This window comes from Eulemur rufifrons, chromosome 7 (genome assembly GCF_041146395.1).
Source record: "Eulemur rufifrons isolate Redbay chromosome 7, OSU_ERuf_1, whole genome shotgun sequence".
Taxonomy (NCBI): Eukaryota; Metazoa; Chordata; class Mammalia; order Primates; family Lemuridae; genus Eulemur; species Eulemur rufifrons.
Window position 1 is genome coordinate 222,649,442 of NC_090989.1, and position 27,399 is coordinate 222,676,840.

General features: G+C 38.1%; 1 protein-coding gene across 2 annotated transcripts in view; it reads right to left on the reverse strand.

Moving 5' to 3' along the window:
• The window catches only part of MAMDC2 (MAM domain containing 2), a 151,790-nt gene that overhangs the window by 9,584 nt on the left and 114,807 nt on the right, over positions 1-27,399 (reverse strand). The window contains exons 10-11 of one of the 2 annotated variants that reach the window (XR_011233927.1): positions 20,965-21,058; positions 19,059-19,207 (exon numbers count right to left, since the gene is read on the reverse strand). Coding sequence is in view for 1 of the 2 variants with exons in the window: in XM_069474127.1 (XP_069330228.1) it covers positions 19,055-19,207; positions 20,965-21,058 (247 nt within the window). In the remaining variant the exon portion in view is untranslated. Of the gene's footprint in view, positions 1-19,054; positions 19,208-20,964; positions 21,059-27,399 lie in introns of both variants that reach the window. The other variant, XM_069474127.1, reaches the window with a different exon arrangement.

A 27,399-nucleotide genomic window follows, 5' to 3' on the forward strand; every position in this document is an offset into this window, starting at 1 on the left:
GCTCAAACAATCCATCTGCTTCGGCCTCCCAGAGTGCTAGGGTTACAGGCGTGAGCCACCATGCCCAGCCTGAGGTTCATTTTTAAAAAGGCCCTGAACTCTACATTAATAGTTCTTAACCTCTGACCATTTGATTAAAAGTTTTGATCTCTTCTATTTGAAAAATAAAACCCACAAAAAAATGTTTGCATGCAATTTCATTGCCTTCTTTGGTGTTATGTCTGTGTTTGGGCTGGATGTTTGTGTTCCCCAGTATTCATATGTTGAGACCCTAACCCCAATGTGATAGTATTTGGAAATGGGTCCTTTGGGAGATAATTAGAGTTAGATGAGGTCATGAGGATGGGGGCCTCATGATGGGATTAGTGCCTTTATGAGAAAAGCCAACAGAAAGCTGTTCTCTCTTTCTCCATGAACACACACTGAGGAAAGGCCATGTGTGCACCTAGTGAGATGGTAGCTATTTGCAAGCCAGGAAGGGAGTCCTCGCCGGGAACCAAAACAGCTGACACCTTGATCTTGGGCTTTCCGGCCTCCAGAAGTGTGAGAGATAAATTCTATTGTTTAAGCCACTCAGTCTATGATATTTTATTATGGGAGCCCAAGCAAACTAAAACATTTGGCAATATTTATTTTTTTACATACATGATATAAAAAATAATATTTACAAAGTAGCATATGTTTCATTATTTCATGCAGAAATTAATGGCCAAGTTGAGGAGAAAAATAAAGAGATCTCAAATAATGCATGTAAATGAAATGTATCAAGGGTATCTTTCTTTAGAGTTTGAAGTTTAATCAATGGACTCTAATCATTTCCCAAATATGGCAATATGAGATATCACGTCAAGAATTGGTTGGAAGTCCCATCTATGTACCTCCTTTCTATTTCCACAAACACAGATCCAAGGAGTCCTACAGGCTTACTAAAAGAGTGGGAGAAATCACCATCAGTCTTATTAAATTATGTACACTGTTCAAACCCTTCCCCTAGTGTTTATAAAGTTTTCACCCTGCAAAACTGGGTTATCCAACTCATGGGATGTGGCCTCCATCAACTAGTCACATCCTTAGGAACGATACTGCCCCAGAGAAGCTGAATCAGGGCAGTGTTCTGTGTCTGTCACTTCAGGTTGCCTGTAATCAAGCCACGGTGCCAACAGACCCCTGCTAGCTGTGGATCCATGGATACAGTGAGCAAGTAGAAATCAAAACATCCTTAGGGTACTCTAAAGACTACACACATTTAAGCCCTGCTCAAAAGTAAATTTAAATTAGAAGGCGAGTTGGTTTATATAAGAAATTGAAATTATGGCGGTGTCTTTGATCTGGTATGTGACATTTGACATCCAATTTCAATTTTTCATTTCTTTGGCAGTAGTTTTGTCCAGCGTCATGCTAAAGGAAGTGGCATAGCTGTCAATTTCCCCACCATCTGCTTTAAACTACAGGGAGAAAAATTGTCAGTGTTCTGGAGTGTTTATCGATGACATCCTCATCACTAAAGCCAATGGTCACTTTCCAGTCCTTGTCATTTTTGTACCATCAGCAGCACTGGACATAGCAGATCACTCCTGACTTCTAGAATTACTTTCTTACTTTGGCTTGCAGGACATTGTATTTTCCTGCTTTTTCTCCCACCTCACTGGTCACACCTTTGCAAGTTCACCCTCTCTTCCCTGACCTCTTAACCTTGGAGTGCCCCAGGGTCCAGTTTTTGAACTTCTCTATTCTCACTCCCTTGAGGATCTCATAAGATTTCAGGCCTTTAAATACCAAATATATTGTCATATCTCAAATATAAATTTCTAACCTCTTTGCTGAAATCTGGACTTGTTCAAACTGCTTAATGGACATCTCCACCTACAGTCAAATAGGCATCTCACGCTGACCACGTTCAGAACTAAACTCCTAACAGCCTGCAGTGTGCTAAATGTCCAGTTGTCCAGGCCTAAACCTGGTAGTCACATGCCACTAGTCTTTCTTCTCACTCTCCACATCCAGGTCATCAGGAATTCCCATTGGCTTTACATTCAAAATATATCCAGAATCTAGTCACTTCTCTTCTGACCAACCTCCACTGCTACCACCCTGGTCTGAGCTGCCATCATTTTTCACTTGGATTAATGCAACAGCTTCCCAAATAGTCTGTCTGCTTCTTCCCTTGTCCCCTGCAATCTAATCCCAACACTGTATCCATAGTGATCCTTCTAAAACAAAGGCAAAGTTTTACCATTCGTCTGTTTAAAACTTCCACTGTATCAGCATTTCAGAGTAAAAACTAGAGCCCTTACAATTGCCTTAGGGCCCTACAGAATCTCCCACACAATTCCTTTATCTTACCTCTCTGCTCTCCCATCCAAGTACTAATCAGGGCCAACCCTGCTTAGCTTCATGGGATCAGGTAAGACTGGGCATGTTCAGAGTGGCATGGCCATAGCTTCTATTATCTCTCTGATTCCTACAACATTTTCCTCACTCATCCTGTGTTGCTTGGCTATGCTGGCCTCTGTGTTGTTGCTGTAATCTGGTAGGTATGCTGCTACCTTAGGGCCTTTGCATGTGCTATTATAATTCTTGCTCTTCCCCCAGATATTCTCAGATCTCACTCTTTTACCTCCTTTAAGCCTTTGTTCAGATGTTACCTTTTCTATTAGACCTATTCTGACTACACCATTTCAAATTGCAATGCCCCCTCCTCTGGCACTCCTTATTCTCTACACGCCAATTTATTATGGTTTCATAATGAATTCATGAAATCAGCTCTTAACATACTATGTAAACTTCTTATTTTTCATGTTTGTCGATCTCTCCCCTCTAGCTTTCACAAAGGCAGAGATTTTTCCTTGTTTAGTTCACTGCCATGTCCCCAGGTCCTAGAACAGTGCTTGGAATATAGAAGATGCTCAATAAATGTATGTTTAATGGGTAAGCAAATGCATTTTCTTCCACAGCTCTAAGCACAAACCAGTTTGACTGTTTCTAGAGCACGTGGCTCCAAGGTCACTACAAATGTATGAGATTCTTGGCAATGAGATATGCACTTGACTGGGACGTTCCAAGGCAAAACTAGAGCAAATCCAAGTTTTGATAAAATTAAAATCTTATTGAAGCAAATGTTCTCAAACTAGTTCCACACCATCTGATGCATTTTTTTAAATGAGCACACACACGACAATTCTTTGACTTTATAACCTTCATTCTTTCACTGGCAAGAAAATTGCTACACAGGAAGGAAGCACTGGAGTTTTTGTGCATTCAGCAATGAAAGGAACCTTTATTGCACTTTCTTTTCTTTAACATTTTCTAACTTAACACATTGACTGCCACACTAGAAAAAAATTTTTTCCTTGGGGCCACACTGTTCTTTTTGCAAAAATAGAATAAAAACTTCAAAAGCAAAACAATCCTTTCTAATTTCATGAAAAATTTGTTACTTTTTATTGTTTTCTGTGCGTGAGTTATATGCAACTTGAAAAATAGTTCATGTGTCTACCAAGGTAGAGACATCTGAGTTACATATGTTTCATGAGGCCCCTGGTTCAAAACTAGTGTGAGTTAAATACAACTCACTTGGCAGTTAATGTGTTAAGCTAGGTCAATGCAAACAAATATGGACATACACAATCCTAATAGAGAGGTGTGTTTAATTTAATTCCACGGAAAATAAGGTCAAGGCATGAAAATGATCACAGCGTATCACCTAACTATGGACAAAGGAATGACATACTATCCTATACATAAGTTAGTGACACGATAGACTAAAACAATACCTTAATACGGTTAACTTAAAAAACATTTCCTCCAAAAATAATTTTTTTAAGGCAATGAGAAAAAAAATCAAAGAAAAAATTTTTGCACCTGGCTTTGGATCTCTCAAAAGGTCCACTTGAATCTTAGGTAAAGGACCTTAGGTATAGATAAAACTCTCAAATAGGGAGAAAAAAAGGCTTCTCTGAAAAATGCTATCACTGGGGAATTGGAAAGTAGAGACTACAAGGGCCCTGAAACATAAAATCTTTTCAGAACAGAGAGGAAGCAACAGATTCATCACGAGTGAGAGATGACACGAGAATTGTCTTTAGTGACGATAGTTGCACATTCCTAGTGATACAATATGAACCTTGACCAGGATTGTTCTGAGATCCTGGAAGAAAGCAAAACTCTTAATGACCTCCAAGATCATTTGATCGAATTCTTTCTTCCATGGGTCCAACGCACTAATTCATTTAGCCCTGAAAATGTGAAGTATTACTCTGGTTGCCAGGCACTTCCCGAGAGGCTGGGACTCTAACTAAATCAGGGATGATCTGCACAGCCTCCTCCATCCCATCTTCTGTTCTTTGGGCCACACACCCCTCCATAGATGTGACTCCTGAAGTTTACTATGTTTTCAGTTCATGCACCTCTGGGTCTTGGGTATCAAGCTGACACTCTTAGCTAAGGTTTCTAGTTCTAGGAAGTTTTACGTTTAGCACTATTAAATATGAAAAGAAATCTCCTATGTTGTTTGACCTGTAATTGTGCTGCTTTTGGAACAGAAGAGTAACATCCAGGGGAATATGAGTGCCTTTCTGGGGCACTGACACAAATCTACATTTCTTGAATAATTTTGGCTTTTGCAAATATCTTTCGGGATACAGTTGGTCCTCCCTTTTCCTCAGGGTATGTATTCTAAGACCCCCCAGTGGATATCTGAAACCATAGATAGTACTGAACCCTGTATATATGATGTTTGTTCCTATACATACATTCAACTATTATAAAGTTGAATTTATAAATTAGGCATAGTAAGAGATTAACAACAATAAGTAATAATAAAATGGAGCCATTATAACAATATTCAAAATGATGCACAATTTAAAACTTATGCATTATTTCTGGAATTTTCCATTTAATATTTTTTGACTGTCGTTGACTAAAGGTAATTGAAACCACACAAAGAGAACCTGTGGATAAGAGGAGACTACTATATGTATATTCTATATGGCAATATAGATTTAGAGCTATCCAGACCAATATCTATACCTAAAAATAATTTTACCAAATTTGTCGATAAATCAGAATTTACCCCTCTAATATACCAACTAATTATTTCTCTGGATTGCAAATATTTTTTCTTCTTGACTTGCATATGACACTTTCTTTCCCCAGAAAAGATGAGAGCTTCACAGAGAGCCAGTCTGCCTCACATGTGTTTAGAAAGCAGAGAAAAGCCCTGTGTGTTGACAAGTTTTGCCACATGACGGCTTCAAGCACTGTCTGTCTCGGCAAACAAAAGCTCTGGCTGGAAGCCAGGAAGCCCCAGCACTGAAGCTTCAGATGGGCTCACATGTTCTTGTGCACGAAGGATTCCAGTCTGGGGAAGGGATTATTAACTGGAGAAAACAAATTACTTTCTCTCTGTGAGTCGTTGTTTAACATTCAAAACAGGGGTTCCAATGGATCTACCGGGAGATCAGGGTCCCATCTGTTCTTTGCACAGCAACTGTGATGTGTTGAGACACACAGACACACAACAGATCCATAACTCTGAGCTGTGCAGCAGCTGTTCCTCCAGTCTCCTGGTCTCTTTCACAGGGTGGGGAAGCAGCCCGAGTGCCCGTGTGAAGAAGCAATGTGGAATGAACAGCTATCTGCGTTCAGTAAGCTGGAAGAGGACTCTTCAAAACCAGGGGAAAAAGGCATCAATACTTTGGGAGGCTGCTAAAGATGTCTCCCTAAAGTTGCTCTTTACTATACTTTTAAGTCATTCTAAAAGCCTCAGATAAATAAGGCATTATTGTTTAGCGGGTACGGAGTTGCAGTTTGGGGAAATGAAAAAGTTCTGGAGACAGATGGTGGTGATTGCTGCACAGCAATGTGAATGCACTTAGTGCCCATGAATTACACACTTATAAATGGTTAACGCGGAACATTTTATGTGTATTTTACCACCAAATAAATTTTTAAAAGCTTTTCATAGGAGCTTTCTCTGTGTAAGAAAGATCTGACAATATCAGAAAGTAAGATAACAAAATAAGTTATAGAGAGATTGAAGGACACTGGAGTTTTGTTTTTTTCTTTCCTTTCTTTATTATTATTATTATTTTTTTTTTCAGTGATGAGGTCTCACTTTATCGCCCAGTCTGGAGCACAATGGTGTGATCATAGCTCACTGCGCCCTCCAATTCCTGAGCTCAAGGGATCCTCCTGCCTCCCTAGTAGCTGGGGCTACAGGTGTGTGCCACCACACTGGCTAATTAAAAAAAAATTTTTTTTTAGAGACAAGGTTTTACTATGGAGAGATTTTAATAATCTGGAGCTAATTCCTCGGATGGTTACAAACTAGTTAAGTAGCATTGTTGCATGTCTGAATGGCAACTGCCAAAATTCTTAAAAGACAACCACTTGAAATAGACTGGAACTAACATATTAAATACATAGTTTCAGTTTAACAACATATTTTTATAAATAAATTTCATTATTTGATGCATCAAAGTATTATTGACATTTTAATCACACAAGAAGGGGGTGTTCTTGGAAATGAAGAAGACTTCTACCTTTACTTAGCAGCATGTTGGAAGAGAATTTAATTGCCAGAAATAAGGAAGATTTATTGGAACATTGAACTGTACCACAAAAGAAAGCGATGGTATCCTTTCTCTGGAAATTGTTAAGAATGGTGCAGAGCTGCGTTTCTGGGACGTAGTAGCACGGGGGAAGGAGGACTGAATGACTTCTAATCTATTCATTGGGGGACTGAGTGGGCTAGGCAATGTTACAATTGAAGGCATTTTCTCACTAAACTGGCTAGTTATGTGTTGATTTATTTATTCTACTATCGTTTGGCTACAAAATCTCTATAAATTCCAGGTCAACTCAAACAAATGTTTACAAAGAATTCTGACAGCATTATATCATATGTTAATAAAATTGCAACGGCCAATGAAACCTTGGGGACTTTGTTAAGACTTACCTTTATTATCCTGTAAATACTGTACTCCCCTCTTTTCTGGAGGGGATATGTTCCCAGACCCCCAATGGATGCCTGAAACTACGGATAGTACTGAACCCTATATAGACTATGTTTTATCTTATATATACATACCTATGATAAAGTTTAATTTATAAATTAGGCACAGTAACAGATTAACAACAATAGCTAATAATAAAACGGGACAAATTACAACAGTAACTATAATCAAAGGTATGTAAATGTGATCTCTGTCTTTCTCAAAATTTCTTATTGTACTGCACTTACCCTTCTTCATGTGATGATGTGAGCTGACAAAATGCCTACATGATAAGATGAAGTGAAATGAGTGACGTAGGCACTGTGATGTAGCGTTAGGCTACTCCTGAGCTTCTGAAGATATATCAGGATCATCTGCTTCAGGTGATCCTGGATCTTCGAGCCATGACAACGTTGATGGTTGGATATCAGGAGCAGATGATGTTGTTGGTTAGAGATCCTCAATAGTTGAAGGTTGGTTTGTTTTTTTTTTTTTGGTTTTTTTGCCAAAACCTTTTGGAAGGGCATTGTAATTGGTAGTTGTTGTCTCTTTTTCTTTAACTCATCAAAGTATTGCCGCAGAGGTGATCATACTGGTGACTATAATGCTGCGTTTCATCCAAGGATTGTATTCCATAATTCTGTCCTTCAATCTTGGTGCAATTTGAAACAGTTCAGCAGATTTCAGTAATGTCTATATTGTTGGTTCTGCTTCAGTTTCTTCATCTTCCTCTTCCTCTGTAGGTAGCAAGTTCTTCTAATTTCTCATTTGTTAATACTTTTTATAGCTTTCAATATGTTCTTACAATTCTTCATCAAGCATGCTGACAAATCCTCCACCAATGTGTCCTGCTGTGTGAATGATTTTCCTAACTTCTCCATCGATCCCCGGGAAGCCTTTAAAATCATTCACTTCCCCCCATAAGTTCTTCCAGCAGGCAGTCGCAGTTTCTGGTATTAATTTATCTATTGCAGTTTTGATGACTGTTATTGCATCAGCAATAGTGAATGATTTCCAGCACTGCATTGTGTCCAGATTAGGGTCTGCATCGATTGCTGACAGAATACAATCAAATAGGGCAGGTGTCTGTGGCCTTGACACACCAAATGATGCCCTGGTTGAGGGGCTGAAGCAATGAGGTTGTATTTGGAGGTAAAAATACGACCTCAACATTTTCATTTTCATAGCAGACAGATTCAGGATGGCCAAGTACATTGTTTATTTTTAATAGGACTTTAAATTCCAACCCTTCCCTTTCTAAGTATTTTTTTCACTTCTGGGATGAAGCATCGGTGGGATCATTCCATAAACAGGATGACTGTCACCCACACTTTCTGATTATGCTGCCAGAACACAGGCCAATGCTTTTTGTTTTTGTTTTTGTGAGTGAGTTCTTCATTCTGTATACTGTGCTGGCTTTATCATATGCCCTGCAGTGTTGTCACATAGTACCAGCATTAATCTGTCCTTCCACGTTTTATGCACTGGTGCCTCCTTTGCACTTTTATCAATGTAGGTTCTAGTGGGCATCTTCTTCCAGAAATCTTGAAAACTGGCTTTAGATGGTATCATTTCTCTTTAATCACTTCTTCAGCCCTGCTGGAAACGTGGCAGAAGCCTCTTTATCAGCGGACAAACCTCTCTAGTAATGTTTATATTTTTTCAGTCCAAACCTATTCCTGAATCTGTGCAACCACCCCTAATTTGCAGTAAATGGGTTGTTGTCACTCATTTCAGGGGCTCCCCTGCTGAAGTCTTTGTACGGGCTCACAGCTTCCTGGTGCAACACATCGCCCCAGTCGGAACACGTTTCTGTTCATGTCTTGTACCCACAAATGGAATGTCTTTTCCATTTTAACTAAGCACTGATCATGCATTGTGGCTGTAAGTTTTGTAGTTTGAGGTACAATAGCAAAACTAGCATGACTTTTTTTTTTCCTTCTTCACAATTTCAGGAACAGAGGATTCATTCTTACTGTAGATCTTAGCAACCTTAGCACACAATTGCTTTTCTTTCCTTAGTAAGTTGAGAACTTTCAACCTTTTCACTTAAACGAAGCACTTTACATCTTCTCTTTCACGTGTTTGAATTGCCAGCATCTCTACTCTTGCACTTTGTGGCTGTTATAAAGTAAACTAAGGGTGACTTGAATACAAGGGAGATTTTATCACACCATTCAGAATAGTGTACAATTGAAAACTTACAAATTGTTTATTTCCAGAATTTTCCACTTAATATTTTTAGACCATAGTTGACTGTGGGTAACTGAAACTGTAGAAGTGTGAAATCACGTTTAAGGGGGTATTAATGTATCAGGAAACTTTTTGTTCTTGCCAGGATCAGGTGACTTACGTAAATGGTGGCAGGAAATGGATTGTCAAATCCTGCAGAGTCCATCCCACCTCAATGCAAGTCACTACCCATCTGTCACTGATGCCATTATTATCTTATTGAACAGGAGCGAAGTACTGGGGCTAGATTTTTTTTTGTCTTTGTTGTTGTTCTACTAAAATGACTTGTTCTACAAGTGTTTCCCAAACTTTATTCATACAAATACCACTATCATGATATATTTTGCTTATCCACATACTTTCTGTACCATTATTCATTTAATATTTTTCTTTAAATAGATTTGACTTTTTTTACTTAAATATATATATTCAAATAGAATCTGTGAAATAATGGTTTTGATGGATTGGTTATATATTTTCTTATACATGGATATTATTACCAAATTAAAAAGAGTTCATGTAGTTACCACTGAATTACCTAGTTGTAGATGTAATGCATTTCGAGAGACATTGGATTAAGGTTTCTATCAAACCTTCTGATTTCTACTAAGCCATTTTACTTGTAGTAATAGGCCATGACTTTCTATTTTATAAAAGTACAAATGACATAAAACAGTGATCCTGGGAAAATATTCCAGAGATAAGCATTAGAATTTGTAAAAGATTCACTAATTGTAAAAATAATACCATTCATTTCAGTGGCACTTATATATTATCAATTCTTTTTTTTTTTTTTTTTTTTTTTTTGAGACAGAGTCTTGCTTTGTTGCCCTGGCTAGAGTGAGTGCCATGGCGTCAGCCTAGCTCACAGCAACCTCAAACTCCTGGGCTTAAGCGATCCTACTGCCTCAGCCTCCCGAGTAGCTGGGACTACAGGCATGCGCCACCATGCCCGGCTCATTTTTTTTCTATATATATTTTAGTTGTCCATATAATTTCTTTCTATTTTTAGTAGAGACGGGGTCTCGCTCTTGCTCAGGCTGGTCTCGAACTCCTGACCTTGAGCGATCCGCCTGCCTCGTCCTCCCAGAGTGCTAGGATTACAGGCGTGAGCCACCACGCCCGGCCCTATATTATCAATTCTTTGCAGAAATGTAATCTCAGTTGATCATCACAGCTACCCTAAGAGATTAGCAGATGTCTTAGTCTGTGCTGCTGTAACAGAATATTTGAGACTGGGTAATTTATAAAGAACAGATATTTATATCTCACAGTTCTGGAGGCTGGTAAGTCCAAGATCAAGGTGCCAGTATGTTCATTTACCTGGTGAGAGCTGCATCCTCCAGAAGGGAAGGATGCTGTGTCCTCACATGGTGGAAGGCAAAAGGATAAGTGAGTTGATTGCTGTGTGAAACATCTTTTATAAAAGCCTTAATACCATTCACAAGGGAGGAGCCCTCATTGCCTAATCAGCTCTTAAAGGCCCCATCTCTTAATCCTATCTCACAGGCCATTAAGTTTCACCACCTAAATTTTGGAGGGGACACATTTAAACCATAGCAGAAGGTCATTGATTGTTACCTTTATTTTACATATGAGGAAACTGAGGCTCAGAGAAGTTATGTAACCGTTCCCTGGGTTATACAGGCAGCAAGTGGCAGAGGCAGCTCATTGGTTGGTCTTTCCACTAGACTACACCATGCAACACCCTAGAGTTTTGAAAGGTTAATTGCATCCCCAGTTAGTAAGTTGGGAACTACAGCTCCCTTGGAACTGCTACATATCATGATGTATTGATTCTAACAGACACACAATAAATTGATATATTTATAATGTGGCTTTTCCAAGCTCTTCTGAGCTCTTTTTATTTAATGGATCTATCTTGACTGACTGTCTATCGCAGTTGTCCATAAAGCAGCTTTGCATGCCTCTCCCCTTGTTTTTTTCTTCCTGTGCGTGTTCTTCCAAGTGTAAATTGACAGGCTTAAAGAATGGGAAGTGAAAAGGCAGAATTCAATCTACAAGCACAGGTATATCCTCAGAAAGTCCCAGAGTGCACTGCACTCATTGAAAAACTCTTGTTACCACCAATACCAAACAAATACCCTGTAGTCCTCAAGGAGAAAAATACTGTGTCGCTGGCCCAGAGTTTCAATCTAATTACTTTGCTAATATATAGGACAGGAAGTTCAGCCATTTTGTATCCTGGCATCACTTCATTGTCTATATTTGAAAAGGAGACATAGAAAAGGTTATTAGGACTAAATGCAATAAATCAGCAATGCAGGCTATAGGAGATCTCCTTTTTGAATGGAATTTCATTATTGTTTAAATTATACAACTAATCACAGGCAAGCTTCTTGTTGCTATCCCAGGATTCAAGCAGATAATAATTAAAACTCCCTTAAATGGGTTTCATTCGGTGTTTCAATGTTAAAAATATGTATGTTGTTTTAGCTGATCTATAAGATCCTATCTACCTCCATCATACTGAAAAATCTATGAATGGTTGTTAACTTGTTGAGTCAACTAAAATTTTCTTATTATTTGAGGATATGTCCTCTCCTGAAGGGAAATTTCAGTGACATTCTTCTAAGTAATGTTGATTTACTATATAAATCACTTTAAAAACTCTTTAGGTGATTGTCAAAGTGGTTTCTGTGATAAGCAAACAAAAAAGACAATTGCAGTACTTTATTACTATGGTAGTTGACAAAGATTCTTTGCTTGACTGAACTTTAGTTAGGCTTCCAAAACTTCTCCTAGGCCTATCTTTTTACTTCCTTATAAAATCCAGTTTTAGCAAGAACCCTATTCAGTCAGTTTAGCAAGAACCCCCGACCCTCAATATCTGACCACCCTCAATATCAGGTTCCTCGTTCTCCACCATTCTCCAGGTGCTGTCTGATCACCCTGGCCTGTATTTAGCAAGAATCCCATTAGGTTGGTGTGACCACAATCTCTCTAACCCCTTATGCTACCTCTTAGTAATTTTCCATCCACTGACCCTCACCCAACTTCTTGACTATAAATTCCCACTTGCCCACACTGTATTCAAAGGTGAACTCAACCTCTCTCCCCTACTGCAAAATTCCATTGCAGTGGTTTCTATCCCTACAGCAGTGGGCCAGAATAAGTCTGCCTTGCACTGTTTTAACAAGTATCATTGAATAATTTTTTCTTTAACATCATTAGATGTCCCCAATATTTATTATTCAAGATGGGGACTTACAAAGGGAAAGAAGTAGAAAATTCCATAGTCTCTCAGGCAGTTTATAGCCAAAGGCAGCATAAATGTAACTTTAATACTCTCCTCCTTTTACCCCCGCCAAAGAACAGAACACCATGCAATAACAGTCTCAGATACAGCAAGACCTTGGGTAGAATAGTCAGAAAATATCAACAAAAGAATACAGTTATGAGAAGACAGAGACACAAAGATCTCATTGAAAGAACTATGACTGGTTGGTTTGTAATGCAGAAGAAAAAAAAATGCCTTCAAATCTTTAGTATAATATTCATGTTCTTAAATAAATGATGCTAAAACATAAAATACCAAAAATATCCCCTCTGGCTCTGTTGAGTAATTTGTAGCAGATCTATACTCTGCTGACAAATTTTGTTTTAAATGGTAATAAAAAAAAACCCAAACACCTATTTTGAAGTTAATTGAGAGCTTCCCAAGCAGCAAGGACTTGAGGGATCAAGATCCCAGAAGAGAAAAACAAGGTCAATGGAATAAGTTCAACATTCTAAAAGCTGCTTTTCATCTTGAGGTGCTTGCCTATTCAATTTAGAAGCTAAGTGGAAAATAGCTGCCAAGTGGCAGAGAAACCAACATCTCTCACCGGGTTGAGAAGACAATAACTGGATTTCAGGGCTACCAAAGCAGCCAAGGCTTTGAGGGCCACGTTTTGTAAGAAAAGAGAGGTACAGAAAAGTGGGCCCATCCCTTGCCAATCTTCTTTTGAGGCATTTGCCAAATTTTTAACTTGCAGAGAGCAAGAGGCCAAGAAGCCAAATGCAAAACGAAGTGGCGTTTTTAGCAATCTCATCAGCTGAAGAGACAAAAATTGAGGTTTAGGACTTACTAAGGAGGAGAGCCTCTAATTTTGGAGAATATACCCTAGGTGTAGGGGGGAACCAGAGGCAGACCATCAAAATACATGTTTTTATTATTTAAATTATAAAATGGACATTTAAACTTAACATGTCCATTTTTCAACAAAAATTACCAGCTACACAAAGAACAGGAAACTATGGCCCATATACAGTATAAAAAGCAGTCAATAGGAACTGTTCCTGAGGAAGTCAAGACATTGGACAACCCAAATGTTCATCAGTTGATAAATGCGTAAACTTTGGAAACCCTGTGTGAAGTGAAAGAAGCCAGAGATAAAAGATCACATATTTTATGATTCCATTTATATGAAAGGTCCAGAATGGGCACATCCGTATAGACAGAAAGTAGATTAGTAGTTGTCTAGGGATGGGGGCGGAGAGAGAAGAGATGGGGAGAGGGAATGGGAATGACTGCTAATGGCTATGGGGTTTCTTTTGCGGTGACAACAATGTCCCAGAATTAGATAGTGGTAATCATTGCATAAGTTTGTAAGTATATTAAAAACCACTGAATCATATACTTTAAAAGAATGAATTGTATGGTATGTGAATTTTATCTCAATAAAGCTATTACTAAAAAATAAACAAATGGAAATTCTAGAATTGAAAAATAGAATTACCGAAATTAAAACAAATCAATCAATAGGTTTCATAGCACACTGGACACAGCTCAGAGGAGGATTCATAAACTTAAAAAATAAAGTAATAGAAAATATCCAAACTGAAGAATTGAGAGCAAAAAGAAAGGAAATATTTTTAAAAGAGCATACAAGATATACAGTAGTACATGGTGAGGACTTTTAATGCACATATAACGAGTTTCAGAAAGAGAGGAGAGAAAATGGGGTAGGAGCAATGTTTGACAAGATAAAGGTCAAGAAGTTTTGAAAATAGATGAAAGACCTCAACCCAAAGATAAAGGGAATTTAATGATCCCCAAGCAGAATAACTGCAGAGAATACTACACACACGCATGTTATACTGAAATGCTGAAAATCAAACATAAGAAGAAAATATTAAAAGCAACCAGAGGAAAATAGTATACTTTCAAAGGAAAAACTATAGGACTTCTACCTGACTTCTCAACAGAAATGATGGAAGCCAGAATTCAATTGAATGACATCTTTAAATGGCTGACAAGAAAATAATTGTTGACCTAGAATTCTATAAATGGCAAAACTATCCTTCAAATGTAAAGGAAAAATAAAGACATTCAGAAAAAGACAGAAAATTCATCATCAGCTGACTTGCACCAAAAACAAAACAAACAAAACAAAAACAAAAAACTAGATGAAGAAGAAAATACTTCTAGCAAAAGAAAAATAATAATAATTCAAGAGAGAAATATAGAAAGGCATAAGGGAATGAAGATTAATGGAAAGGGGAAATATTTGAATAAAGGCTGAGTTTGGTGGCCAGGCTTAGTGGCTCACTCCTGTAAACCCAGCACTCTGGGAGGCTAAACTGGGACGATCACTTGAGGCCAGGAGTTTGAGGTTATAGTGAGCTATGGTTGTACCACTGCACTCCAGCCTGGGTGACAGAGTGAGCCTATGTCTCTAAAAAAAAAAAAAGAGAAGAAATAAAGAAATACGGGAATAAATATAGAAGAAAACCAATCTAGTAATATCTTTTAGGATTTAAAAATATACAGAAATAAATTGTAAGACAAACACAGGTGTAACCATTAAAAGAATAAGACCAGTAAAGGAATGTAAAAACATAAGGATACAATAAAAAAAAAAGACTACATTTTAGACTCCACTTTCTTAGAAATCCTGGCTGACGATATCTTACATGGCAGCCAAGTATAATCACTTATAGTTCTCAAAAGCTGCCACACTGCTTAATAGCTCAATACTTCACACCTGTCATTTCCTCATCCTGAAATACTTCCTCACTCCCCACCATTCTTGATAAACTCACACTCTTCCTTTAAGACGCTTCCAAGGAGAGCTACCTGCTTCTTTCTGCGTGGTTCCATCATCTCTAAAACTTAACCCTTATTACTTTGCTTACTGTAATTCTGGGGCAATTATTTGATGCATAATGCAGGAAATATGGAATAGATCAAGATACTAGGGACCCTGGACTATATAACATGTATGATTGCTGCCAGTTCTAAGATGTTTGATTCTTATATACATGTAGCTTCCGACAGTAGCGGCTTTAACAAATAAATGGATGTTTTGAAGGTGCCTTCATTTGCTTATGCATTAATTTTTGAATGGGTAACTGCTATGATTTGAATGTGTTCCCCAAATTTCATTTGTTGAAAACTCGATCCCCAACGCAGCCATGTTAGGAGGTGGGCCCCGGTGGGAAGTGTTTGGGTCATGGGGGCACCGCCCTCACGAATGGATTAATGCTGTTATCATGGGAGTGGGTTCCTTACTAAAGGGAGGGTTTGGCCCCCTCTTGCTCTCTCTCTCGCCCTCTCTTTGCCCTTCCACCACGGGATAATGCAGCAAGAAGTCCCTCACTAGATGCCAGCACCTCAATCCTGGACTTGCCAGCCTCCAGAACTGTGAGGAAATAATTTGCTGTCCTTTACAAATTACTCAGTCTCAGGTATTCTGTTACAGCAGCACAAAATAGACTGAGACAGTAACTCTTGTCACATTGTGGTCTAAGAGCCAATACATCAGCCACGTAGAGCTCACAGCTTCAGAGGCCAGGTCAAAAAGAAGCCACTCTTTTGCAGTGTTTAGGATACACAATAGGTTTGCGGACTGCAGCCCTGGAGTTAAACTTACAACACTGTTACAAAGACATGAGAAATAGCTCAGAAAAAAATTTAGATGCTTTCTGCTGGCTGCCTTTCTAAGAATGCCCCAAAATACCTTTCATTGGTTTAAATATAGTCTTTCCAAGACAACTTACTCCCCTTTGGTGTGAAGGGTCTTAGGGATGAGATTATGCTGTTATGTGAAACATTGTGCTTTTTACATATAAGCTGTCACAGCCATTGTATGTCATGTGTGGTCTCTTAGTGCCACGTAGACTGGGAAACTCTGGTGAGGCAGTGTGGACAGAATATGGCCAGTAGAGCCAGACACACCTGAGATTCAGTCCCCACTCTACCAGTTACGACTGTGCGGCTCTTAACTTCCCTGAGCTTCAGTTTCCTCCTCTGAAAAATGGGAACTTTCTCTTATTTTATAGGTGTGGAAAGGACATAAAAGCTCCCAGCACAGTGCCTGCACATGGTAAATGTTCAATACAGCAGTCCTTCCTAATCTGAGGTTTTGCCTTCCACGGTTTCAGTTACCCGCAATCAACTGCAACCCAAAAATACTAACCGGAAAATTCAGAAATAAGCAATTTATAAGTTTTAAACTTCATGCTATTCTGAGTAGCATGATCAAATCTCACAGTATCCTGCTCGGTCCAGAGCTGGACGTGAATCATTCCCTTGTCCAGCGTATTCACGCTGTCTATGCTGTCCAACCTGTGAGTCACTTGGTAGCTGTCTCAGTTATCAGATTGACTGTCGCAGTATCCCAGCACCCATGTTCAAGTTAGCCTTGTTTTACTTAATAATGGCCCCAAAGAGCAAGAGTAGTAAGCCTGACAATTCAGATATGCCAAAGGGAGGCTGCAAAGTGCGTCCTTTAAGTGAAAAGGTATGAGTCCCCGACTTAATGGGAAAGAAAAAAACCATATGCTGAGGTTGCTAAGATCTACTGTAAGAGCAAATCTTCTATCCATGAAATTGTGGATAGTTATTGTGAACAGCACATTGTTATAATTGTTCTATTTTATTAGTTATTGTTGTTAATCTCTTATTGTGCCTAATTTATAAATTAAATTTTATCATAGGTACGTATGTATAGGAAAAAACATAGCGTTTATAGGATTCAGTACTATCCATGGTTTCAGGTATCCACTGGGGGTCTTGGAACGTATCCCCCATGGATAAGGAGAGACTACTGTAAATGATCACTAGCTATTATAGTTCCCTAGTAAAACAGCTATTAAAGTGATTTTAAGAACAAAAGCAGAAAACCTTCAATCCATTGCTACATCTGTCTGTACTCTGGACACAGCATAGCAAAATTTGTTTTCTTGTTTGCATTGTTGTGCATGGAAATAAAAAGATATAACCAATAGAAGATTTTATTGAGTTAGAAAAATGGAAAGCATCTTGAGAAATCTTTGAAACTTTGTACTGAAGCAGGTGAAATAAAGAATGAGGAAGGCAGACCCTAGAAATAATTTACTTTAAAAATCAGAATTTTTCTATGTTGTGCACCAGAGAATTTCATTTAATGTGTCAAGTATTTACTCAAAATAAATATTGAACACACCAAGAAGTTTCTACATTCAATTTTTGCTCTAAAGTTTCACCCCGGTCAGCTGAAACATCCCTCTAAGTTTTCAAGAAGACAAAGTAAACACAACTACCTCGTTTTCCTTAAAGAAAGTCACACCAAATTAGCTAGTGTGTCCCCATAAACCAGGAATAATGCAAGCATGGGGGTAGAATTATGAGCAATTTCATATCTACTGCATGTGTTTTTGATAGATTTTCATAGATTTTGCGTACATGGGGAGGAAGTACACATCTTTTATCATCTCCAAACGATGAGTCAGGCCCAAACTGAGGGAAAGAGAAGACTCGGTTGAATGAGAAATGCAAGTTTTGGTTGGGACTGTACTTTTTAACAGACCTGCATATATGATTGCTCTAACACTTCAACAGAACTGGGAAGCTAAGGGATTTGCTAAGAGGTGACGAAGGGGAGAATCTTTAGAGTATGTCTGAAGAGAGGGATGGAAAGGGAAAAAAAGCTGCTCATGACTGCATCCTACGAAGTTTAACCAATCTGACAAACAGATTATCCTGCGTAGGTTGTTCTATGGTGTGATTCCACAGGCCTATCTTGAGGGAGGCCATAGGAAACAGCACAATGCAACTCAGCTTCATGGTAAATATCATAATGGTTTCTCTAGAAGGATCCTTGAAGAAACATATCTACAAATTTAGTATCAGGGGGTAGTTTGCTTCTCTGGACCAAATGTGCTTTTATCCCATTGGAATGCCAAATGCAATATGAAATGGGGGTGTCAGCGAGGAAGGTCCACTCTATGGGATATATTTTATCACTGACATTGTTTACAATTGCTGACACATGGTGATAACATGAAGCAGATCAGCTTTCAGTCTGCTTTATTGTAGTTTATATACTTTCCACAGAAAATGCACCCGCTTATTTCCTACATCCCACGTGGGCTGCTCCCTCTGTTTTTATCCTAAGGATGCTGTGAATCCTGTGTCACAGGTGAGTTTTCCATCTTTGTTTCAGCTCCTAGAAAGCCTGGAGTCAAACTTGATGCCTCGCCCCCTGCCTGACAGTGCATTTTGTATATGAGGCCTCAGCCCTGGCTCCAATTTAGACACCATTTTTTTTTTCACTTTCATCGTTCTCTCTTTTATTTTTAAACCTACTTCTAATTAAATTATCTTCCTGTCCATATCTTTGTAAGCCCTTTTAGGTCCTCTGTGCAGCCCCATACAGAAGCAATGTAATAAACAGAAAGAATGGTTTTCTATCATATATGGAATCATCTGTGTGTAGAATCCCACGTGCAGTTAATTCTAGACACGACATAAATTTGCACATTTCAAAATGCAGCAGACAATCCTAGAATGCTATTTTAGAAGGTTTCCTTAGGAAACAGCACCATGTGGCATAACTCACCTACCCCAGTAGTGTGATCTCCCTTTGGCCCCGTGTAGGAAGTGGGAGTTTCTCCCCTCCTCCTGTGCCAGCTGCTCCGGTTTCTTTTCTCCTGAGTAAAGGCACATTCATCTTGTTCGAAAGTACACTCTCCAGGTGTAGGTGGAAGGCCCTCTGCAAGGAAACAGCAGCTGTTGCAATTGCTGAGACACTTTCAATGAATGTGTGTTGCTGGCATTCCACTCTGCAGGAGTGTTTTCTGGCCATATGCCACACAATAGAGAAGCAGCACCCCCACCGGCCGCCCACCTACACGAAGCTCCTACCTCTGTCTAGAGGCTGCACTCCGCCATTGGTCCTGCCACACAGGCAGAGAACAATCAGAAATCTAGATTGAAAACACTGGGATACTTTGAGAAAGAAACTTTCTCTAAATTGTGAATTTATTTGTGTGAATTAGCTTCCAAAGCTCTGACAATTAGAAGTATATTGCGTTTATGAAAATACGGAAAATAATAAAATTAGGTAAATGCAGGAAATTTCTCCAGAAATCCATGCTGAGTGAAGAGTATCCTCCTAGCAACACTAGAGTTGCTTTACAGGAGGGGAGAATGTGAGGAAGCTAAATGTACCTCCGGAGGCAGAGCTGTGTGGAGCAAATGACACAGTATTTATTTATTTCTCTGTGCCTCAGTATTCTTGTCTATAATGTGGGAATACTTCATGGACTTGTGAGGATTAAATGAAATGGTGTATGTAAAGTGAAAATTTCAAACATGAAGTTGGCAAAAATTATTAGTGAAATAAATATTAGAACTTGTTTTGCCACCTTATTTTCCTTTACCAAAATCAAATGTTTATGTCTTTGAATAATATCTACAATAACTTTAATAGTTATTATTAGAATGGCACTACTTCCTAACCTTTGTCTGACCTTGGTTGTATCACTGTACATCTAGATTCTTAGCAAATTTTTCTAATACATAGCCTATCTTTTATGTCTCTTATGTGATAATTATTTTACTTCATTTTATTTTACGTACTAGCTAATGAAGCCTCATTCCCTCTTTTTTAAATTTTTTATTGATTTGTGTGGGGTACGTGTACAGATTTGTTACATGGATATGTTGCATAGTAGTGAAGTCTGGGCTTTTCATCTAACCCTTCCCTCTTCTATGCCTTGACCTTATAGTGCCTGGCAAATCAAAGGACTAAAACCAAATTGACTTTTAATTAAGTAACCATGGAGATTCTTATCCAGTGCCAGATTGATAGAAAAATTTGCCTGTTCATCGGTGAAATGGATACACCATGATTTAGGATGGATGGTAATTAGGAGATACAGACCCATGATCTGGGTTGAGGTATGCACCATTTTCTCATTAGAATATCCAACACACAGCTAGCTACTATGACTTTATTTTGTCATTATCATCAATGCTTGGTCTATTGTTCCACTGTCATTTGATTCACTTAGAAAATATTTATTTTATTAAAATTTTAAAATTATATGCATAGCTAGTAACTGTGAAATAAGGATTTCATCAATATTGCTTGACAATCTTCATTCATGTAAGACAACAATAACAACAGTAATAATTTTAGTAGAAGATATTTGTTTGTACTGTTTTGCCTCAGGTCCTATGCCAGGGAATGTATGTGTGTTAGCCTCAATATTCAGGTAGATATCACATATTCCCCCTTACAAATAAAAATAAAGGGGTTAAGTCACATATACAAAGACATACATTACATTTGAGTCACCATTTCTAAATTCCAAAGCTTGCTACACAGCTCTGCAGAAGACAATTTTGTCAAGAGAAGCAAAGGACAGACCAGCACAGATTCCATGTATGTGGTTCTTCCCTGTACTACACAGGAAGTGTAGTATAGGCCAGGGAGACAAAGGGCTTCAGTGACTGCCGTCTTACCTGGAGACCAGCAGCTTCCCAATTGCATTGTAATGTCATCCAGGGCTACGAGCCCACAGTCCCAAAAACTTTTGCATAGGCTCATGAAAACCACCTGCAATTCATAAAAATAAAGCTGTAAATTCTGTTAACTGAAAATTGGAAACTCTTACAACCTGGGATTTACTTAGCACAGCAGGCATGGATAAGCAAGCTACAAACACTTCTTCATTGTCCCTATGAATAACAGAACACAGAGGCATGAAGAATGGTTATCATTTACATATGACCCTGGAATTACTTATGTTATTTTTTTGAGTGGAGTCACCTTTATAGTGATAAATTGTGCAGAGTAATGCTGAAATCAGTGGCATTGTGCAAAGAATTCACAGAAAGGGAGAGAAAAGCCTGAGGTTAACTGGAGGACAGAGAAAAGCCTATCATGTTTTAAATATTTTCTCCAGATAATCCACAAAGAATATAGAGTTGATGGATTTCCAACATTTTTTAAGCATTTTCAGTACAAACACTATCGATATTTTGGAAATGACCTTCTGGCAACATGTTTCATTCACATTGTGAACAAAGTCCCAGTGATTTGCCATCTGGAGACTTATGTTCCATTTCCAAAGACAAAGATATATGTTCCTGGTCGGTATCGCTGATAAAAGCCCTAAACACAGTTATTTAATCAGTCCAAACATTTTTATTGTTGCATGTGAAGGAAAAATAAATCCATACCATAAATTATTAAATTTATTGTGCCAGAGAAAGAGAGAAAAGTCTTAGATTTCTTCCCATTAGGATAATTTTCAAGGCTACTTTTCATATATATGATGAGGAAAGAGCACTTCAAAAAGCATTTACATTATATTTTCACTGTGCTTGTAGTTTACAAACCTGCTTCGCTTCTTTTGTTTGAGTAGCACAAGCCTAAACAGTCCATGTTCAATTCCTCAATTACAAATCTCAATTCAAACAAAGACAATAGATGATATAGCAGAAGCTAAACCCAATTTATGAATAATGAGAACATTTGATTTTTTTAGGTTCTAATATGCAGAATGTATGTCTTAAATTTATTTGTGTTATCAGTAGGCTCCCTTTGCTCTTTGATGATCTGATTCATTAGAATATCAAATTTATTTAAAAAGACATTTTAAAATCATGTGACAGCTTACTAGTATGCAAAATATAAAATGTCTTAAGCCAAGACCTTCATGACAATTACTAACTGTAAGATGTGTGAAGGTTTATTTGCACTGTACTCATATTACTTTCAATTATAAAAAGGAGAGTTTAGAGTTATAACAATGCATAACTATATTTACAAAGACCAAAACAAAACAGGGTGGGTTTTTTGGTGGTTGTTTTTTTGTTTACCTCTGTTAATTTTTCATCTTTGTAAATTCTAGAGAACATGTAAAATATGTTACTTGCAAGGTTTAGGCCTGGGAACTTATGCCCCATTTGCAAAGCAGCTCTGAATGCAGTTATGTATTATCAGCAATTTTTATTGTTACATGGAAAGAAATATTAATCTGTCTCATAATTTATTGAATTAATTATGCTGCAGAGAAAAAGTTCTTGGCTTTCTTTCCTTCTGGCAGGTTTAAAGTCAATTTTTCCCAAGTATAGCAAAAAAGTACTTTTTGAAAATGAATATGTGGTAGCGAAATGATTCACTATGTAAATTATTGCCTGCCTAAAATGCAAACATTTGGCATGGTAACGTATTCTAAAGAGGGGATCTATTAACATGCTTCATGTGTTTACTATAGCATTATTTTACAATGGCCATCAAACCAAATAAGAAAGCAAGCAAAATTTCAAAATTTCAAAAACAAGAAATAAAGAAATTATGGAATAACAATCTAAGAAATACGCCATCATTACATCTGATTACTTGTGAATATTATTCAGTAGTACAGAAATATATTCCTCTCATAATGTTAAGAGAAAAAAGCTGGTAAAGTATAACAAAATCATATCTAACTCATCTGAAAATATATAAAAAAAGCCAGAAAATTTTACCAAATTTATAACAATTATGTTAGGCTCATGAAATTATGGATATTGAATAGAATCCCCTCCTATTTTCTATTAGTATATTTGTATCTAAAAAAGAAATCAGGCCGGGCGCGGTGGCTCACGCTTGTAATCCTAGCACTCTGGGAGGCCGAGGTGGGCGGATCATTTGAGCTCAGGAGTTCGAGACCAGCCTGAGCAAGAGCGAGACCCCATCTCTACTAAAAATAGAAAGAAATTATATGGACAGCTAAAAATATATATAGAAAAAATTAGCCGGGCATGGTGGTGCATGCCTGTAGTCCCAGCTACTCGGGAGGCTGAGACAGGAGGATCGCTTGAGCTCAGGAGTTTGAGGTTGCTGTGAGCTAGGCTGACGCCACGGCACTCACTCTAGTCTGGGCAACAGAGTGAGATTCTGTCTCAAAAATAAATAAATAAATAAATAAATAAAAAAGAAATCAGGTGATCTATAATTAAAATGTGGATAATGAGTTGGTCATTATTATTTCCTAGATTGTCACTGTCTAGTATAGCAGCCACTGTATTAGATGCTCTTTATGGACATCCCACACAATTTGTGAACTGCCACAGTGGGTTGAATGAAATGGTAAAGATGTTTTGGACAACAGCAGGCCACTAGGTTGTTCCTGTTAGAGCTTTTCGACACTTAGAGCACTTGGCAGACCACAGGTTGTTCTGTCTGATAAAGATCCCCAAAGTCAGTTGGCTTCTGACTAGATTCTAACTATGGCCTCAAGCCTCAAGGTTGTGGAACAGTTGTCTGTCAGCACTTCAACACACAAGACAAACACCACAAGATCAGCTTGTTTGGTTTAACACGCTAGATTTTCCACCAGCTACTAATCATGCCGATAATGTCAGCTCCTATTTTGGGGCCACCAGTTTACATTTTATGGGCCACGTGAGGTGGAGAGGTTATTTCAGGAGAGTTGGTGACCGGGCTGATGAGGGGGCCTGGTGGAGACAGGGCGAAGGAAAAGCCGAACATCTTGGCCTGCTCTTAAGAACTCTCTCTCTGGGTCCAGTGAAGAATGTGACAAGAAGGGAATCAGCCATGGTCTACATTCCTGAGGGGATTAACCTCTTGTTTATTTATAGACGCTTCTAAAAAACAGTCTTTATTTCATTTTAGGCAGTATTTCAAAGCAAGTGGAAAAATCTCTAAAGACTAGAAAAAATCTTAGGCAGCTATATTAATATCTATTTAAGAGGAGAGAAGATAAGAGGAACCAAGTAAAATGATATTTCTTAGACAGATGTTCCTGATTTCATGCAAATCACTTAAAAGTTGGGGCAAATTAAATTGTGTAAATCCATCTTTCAGTGTACTAAATGTTCCAGTCTTTAGAGGTACTATTAATACGTTAACATGTTTGTTTTGATGCAGAACATTCATTGTTGAGGAAACCTACCCAGACTAACTTTGAAAACACAAACAAGCAGTGAACAGAGAGCTCTATAAACATATTTGCAAAGAAACAATTTTAAATATAGTTAAGTAAGGATCAACAATATTACTTAAGTTATTCTTTATTATACTGAAAATAGACATTGTACATTTTTGTAAATCTACAGCAACAGAGTATTTCAACCTCAGCACTATAGATATTTGGGGCCAGATAATTCTATGTTGCGGGGACCGCTGTGTGCATTGTAGGATGTTTAGCAGCAACCCTAACTTCTACCCACTAGGTGCCCGTGTCACCCTCAAGTCATGACAATCAAAAATGTCTTCAGACATTGCCAAATATTTTTTAGGGGGCAAAATCTCCTTGGCTGAGAATCACTGGTCAAGAATAGTAGAAAACTGTGGTGTGGATTATAAAATCCCACTTACTAAATTCCTATGATGCACAGTCTGTGCTAGGTACTTTCAGATGTGTTACCTCATTTTTGGATTCACCGCTGATTTCAACCTATTTATTCTTCCCACTCAGAATAAGAGTGTGTCATAAATGGACTAGATTGAGTTAGTTTTCTCTTCTGCATATCACCAGGTGTTGGTTCCAACAAGCAATGAAAAATCCTCAAGTCGTGGGAACAAAAGGTAAAGGAACAGAAACACAAGGCAGATGGACTAATACTCAAGCTGAATAACCATCCCTTACATTACCAGGGATTTACTATTCCAATTTCCTACTTCAGAAAACTGCAATTATCAGAGGGCAACAGAATCTCCTCTTTGTTTTCATCTTTCTCCCTTTCGAGAAACAATGGTCTGCTCTTTAGAAACAACATAATGACATGCAGCAGAACCTTAAAGATAACTGAGCAAACTTTCCTTGTAATATATAATTTCAACTCTCTTTAGAAAGTTTTTTTTGGGGGATGGGGAAGAGGGTTGCTGAGGAGAGGGGTCTGTATAGAAACCTAGCTCCCAGGCTGCATTAGTCAAAGGGGACAAACTGCCCCTAGGCCTGTAAAAGTCCAGAAAATTTCCTGGTTAAAGTACTCAGGAAAGAAAAAAATAGAGAAATAGGTATGCCAAGAAATTCATATTCTCAAACCAAATTAGGTTAGGTTTTAAAAGAATCAGGGTTACTGATGTTCACTCTATGAGATGTCATAGTTTAAGAGCTTCCAAATACAACACATAGGATTTTGCCAGGGTAAGAAAGAAATAAGCTTTGTAGGTAGCTGTGGAATATAATAAAATAGAACCTTTGCTGTGCAGTTAAAAAGAGTTGTTTGTACGAAACAGCTGAACACTGGCTGAATTAATTGTTTTTTCACTGCCTTTTAGGGTAGTTTCCATGGCATGTTTGATAGACATGGTATGCCAGGTTATTGGGTTAATCCACCATCTACTTTACCAATTGAATATCCCCATTTAGGCCTATAATTAGCATGGGAATGATAGCTTCCAGAAATTGCCTTCTATGTTCAGATAAAAACATTTCATTCCTTTGCCAACAACACCATAAGTTACTCATGCTCACAAAATGAATCTAGTTAAGTTCTTATTATGCGTGGTGGACCTCAATAATTTACCAGATGGTTTGATTCTGAGTTAAATTTAACTTTTCTTCTGATGAGGTTAAAAATCCTTTAAAATCATTTGCACAGATAAATTTGGATACGGCAACTGCAGAGTTGGTAGAATAGTTATTCACAAAATTACTATAATTCAGTCCATGAAATTCCAGAGCCCTTCTAAAAGATGCTACTGGTATAATTACAAGATATAATATATAATGTAATTGCATTCATTTAAACTGTGTGACAATAAGTTGTAATAGAATTTTAAAAATATGAAAAGCACAAAGCCAAACAAAACAAAAATTCCAATATTGAGATACTTGGTGAAAAGGATGGAATTTTCACAAATCCCTAAAAATAGACTGACTGAAGCTTTATCTAGAAAAGTGAGTGTGAGATTTCAGCGTCCTTAGAATCTAGCCATGTTTTGGGAAATAGTTGCTAAAATGTAACAGCGTGCCTCCTGCAGATACTATATTTGGTCTGCATATCCCCCAAGAGGCAGAATGACCATGTGTTTTTAAAAAAGTCTTTAGCTGACCAACACTTTTTTTTCTTAAAGGACTCATCTGTTTTGTTTTTTCTTTCTTTAAAGACCCATCTGATTTAATTCAACTTTTGGCTTCGACAAGCAACAAAGATTGAATAGCTTCCAACTTTTTCCAGTGTGAAAGTCTTTCTGCTCCCAGGAGCCTTCAGGTCTGGGGTAGAGGCCACACTGTGATAGAATACAGGCCTACAGCCGAATTTTATCATCTCTATTTGGGTGGTAAAGATCCATCCAAATCTCTGAATTCATGGATTTCAGAAATCTGCATTATTTTTGGATCTTTTGGCCGAAGAGAAGGGGAGGGGAGGTTCCAGAAGAGACCTCAGAATCAGTCATATTTTAGAAAAGAAAAAGGCCTGGAGAGCCTGTGATACAAGCTCCCTCCCCAGCCAGCTGCAGACCTAGGCATGAAACATTGTTCTCCTTCCAGATTCCTGATAGAGCATCCTGCTTACACCACCCTGCTCATTTTTCTCTGTTTTGCTTTCCGTATTTTAAAATATGATTCTGAAAGGCATGAGCTTGAAACTCCCCAATTAATAGCACTGGACCAAACATATCTTTCACCTGTGTTTACGACCAGCTTCCTGTCATTTTGCCTTATGTGTATAGAGTTTTCTGTAACTTAGCACAGGAGCCTGAATCTTACGTGGATTGTGGCTGAGTTCCAGAGCTGGCCGAGAGAAGACATACAGAATTCAATCAATAAACAGCAAAAAAAAAAAGAAGAATCTAGATCTTTCTGTTGACCCTAAAGGGCTCACTCTGCTCTAGATGAATGGCTCCTGGGTCAAGAGAAGACAGCAGGCACTTTTAGTATTACCCTACTAATACTGAAACAGGAGGACGGCCTTTACCCCACTCATGTCTGAGAC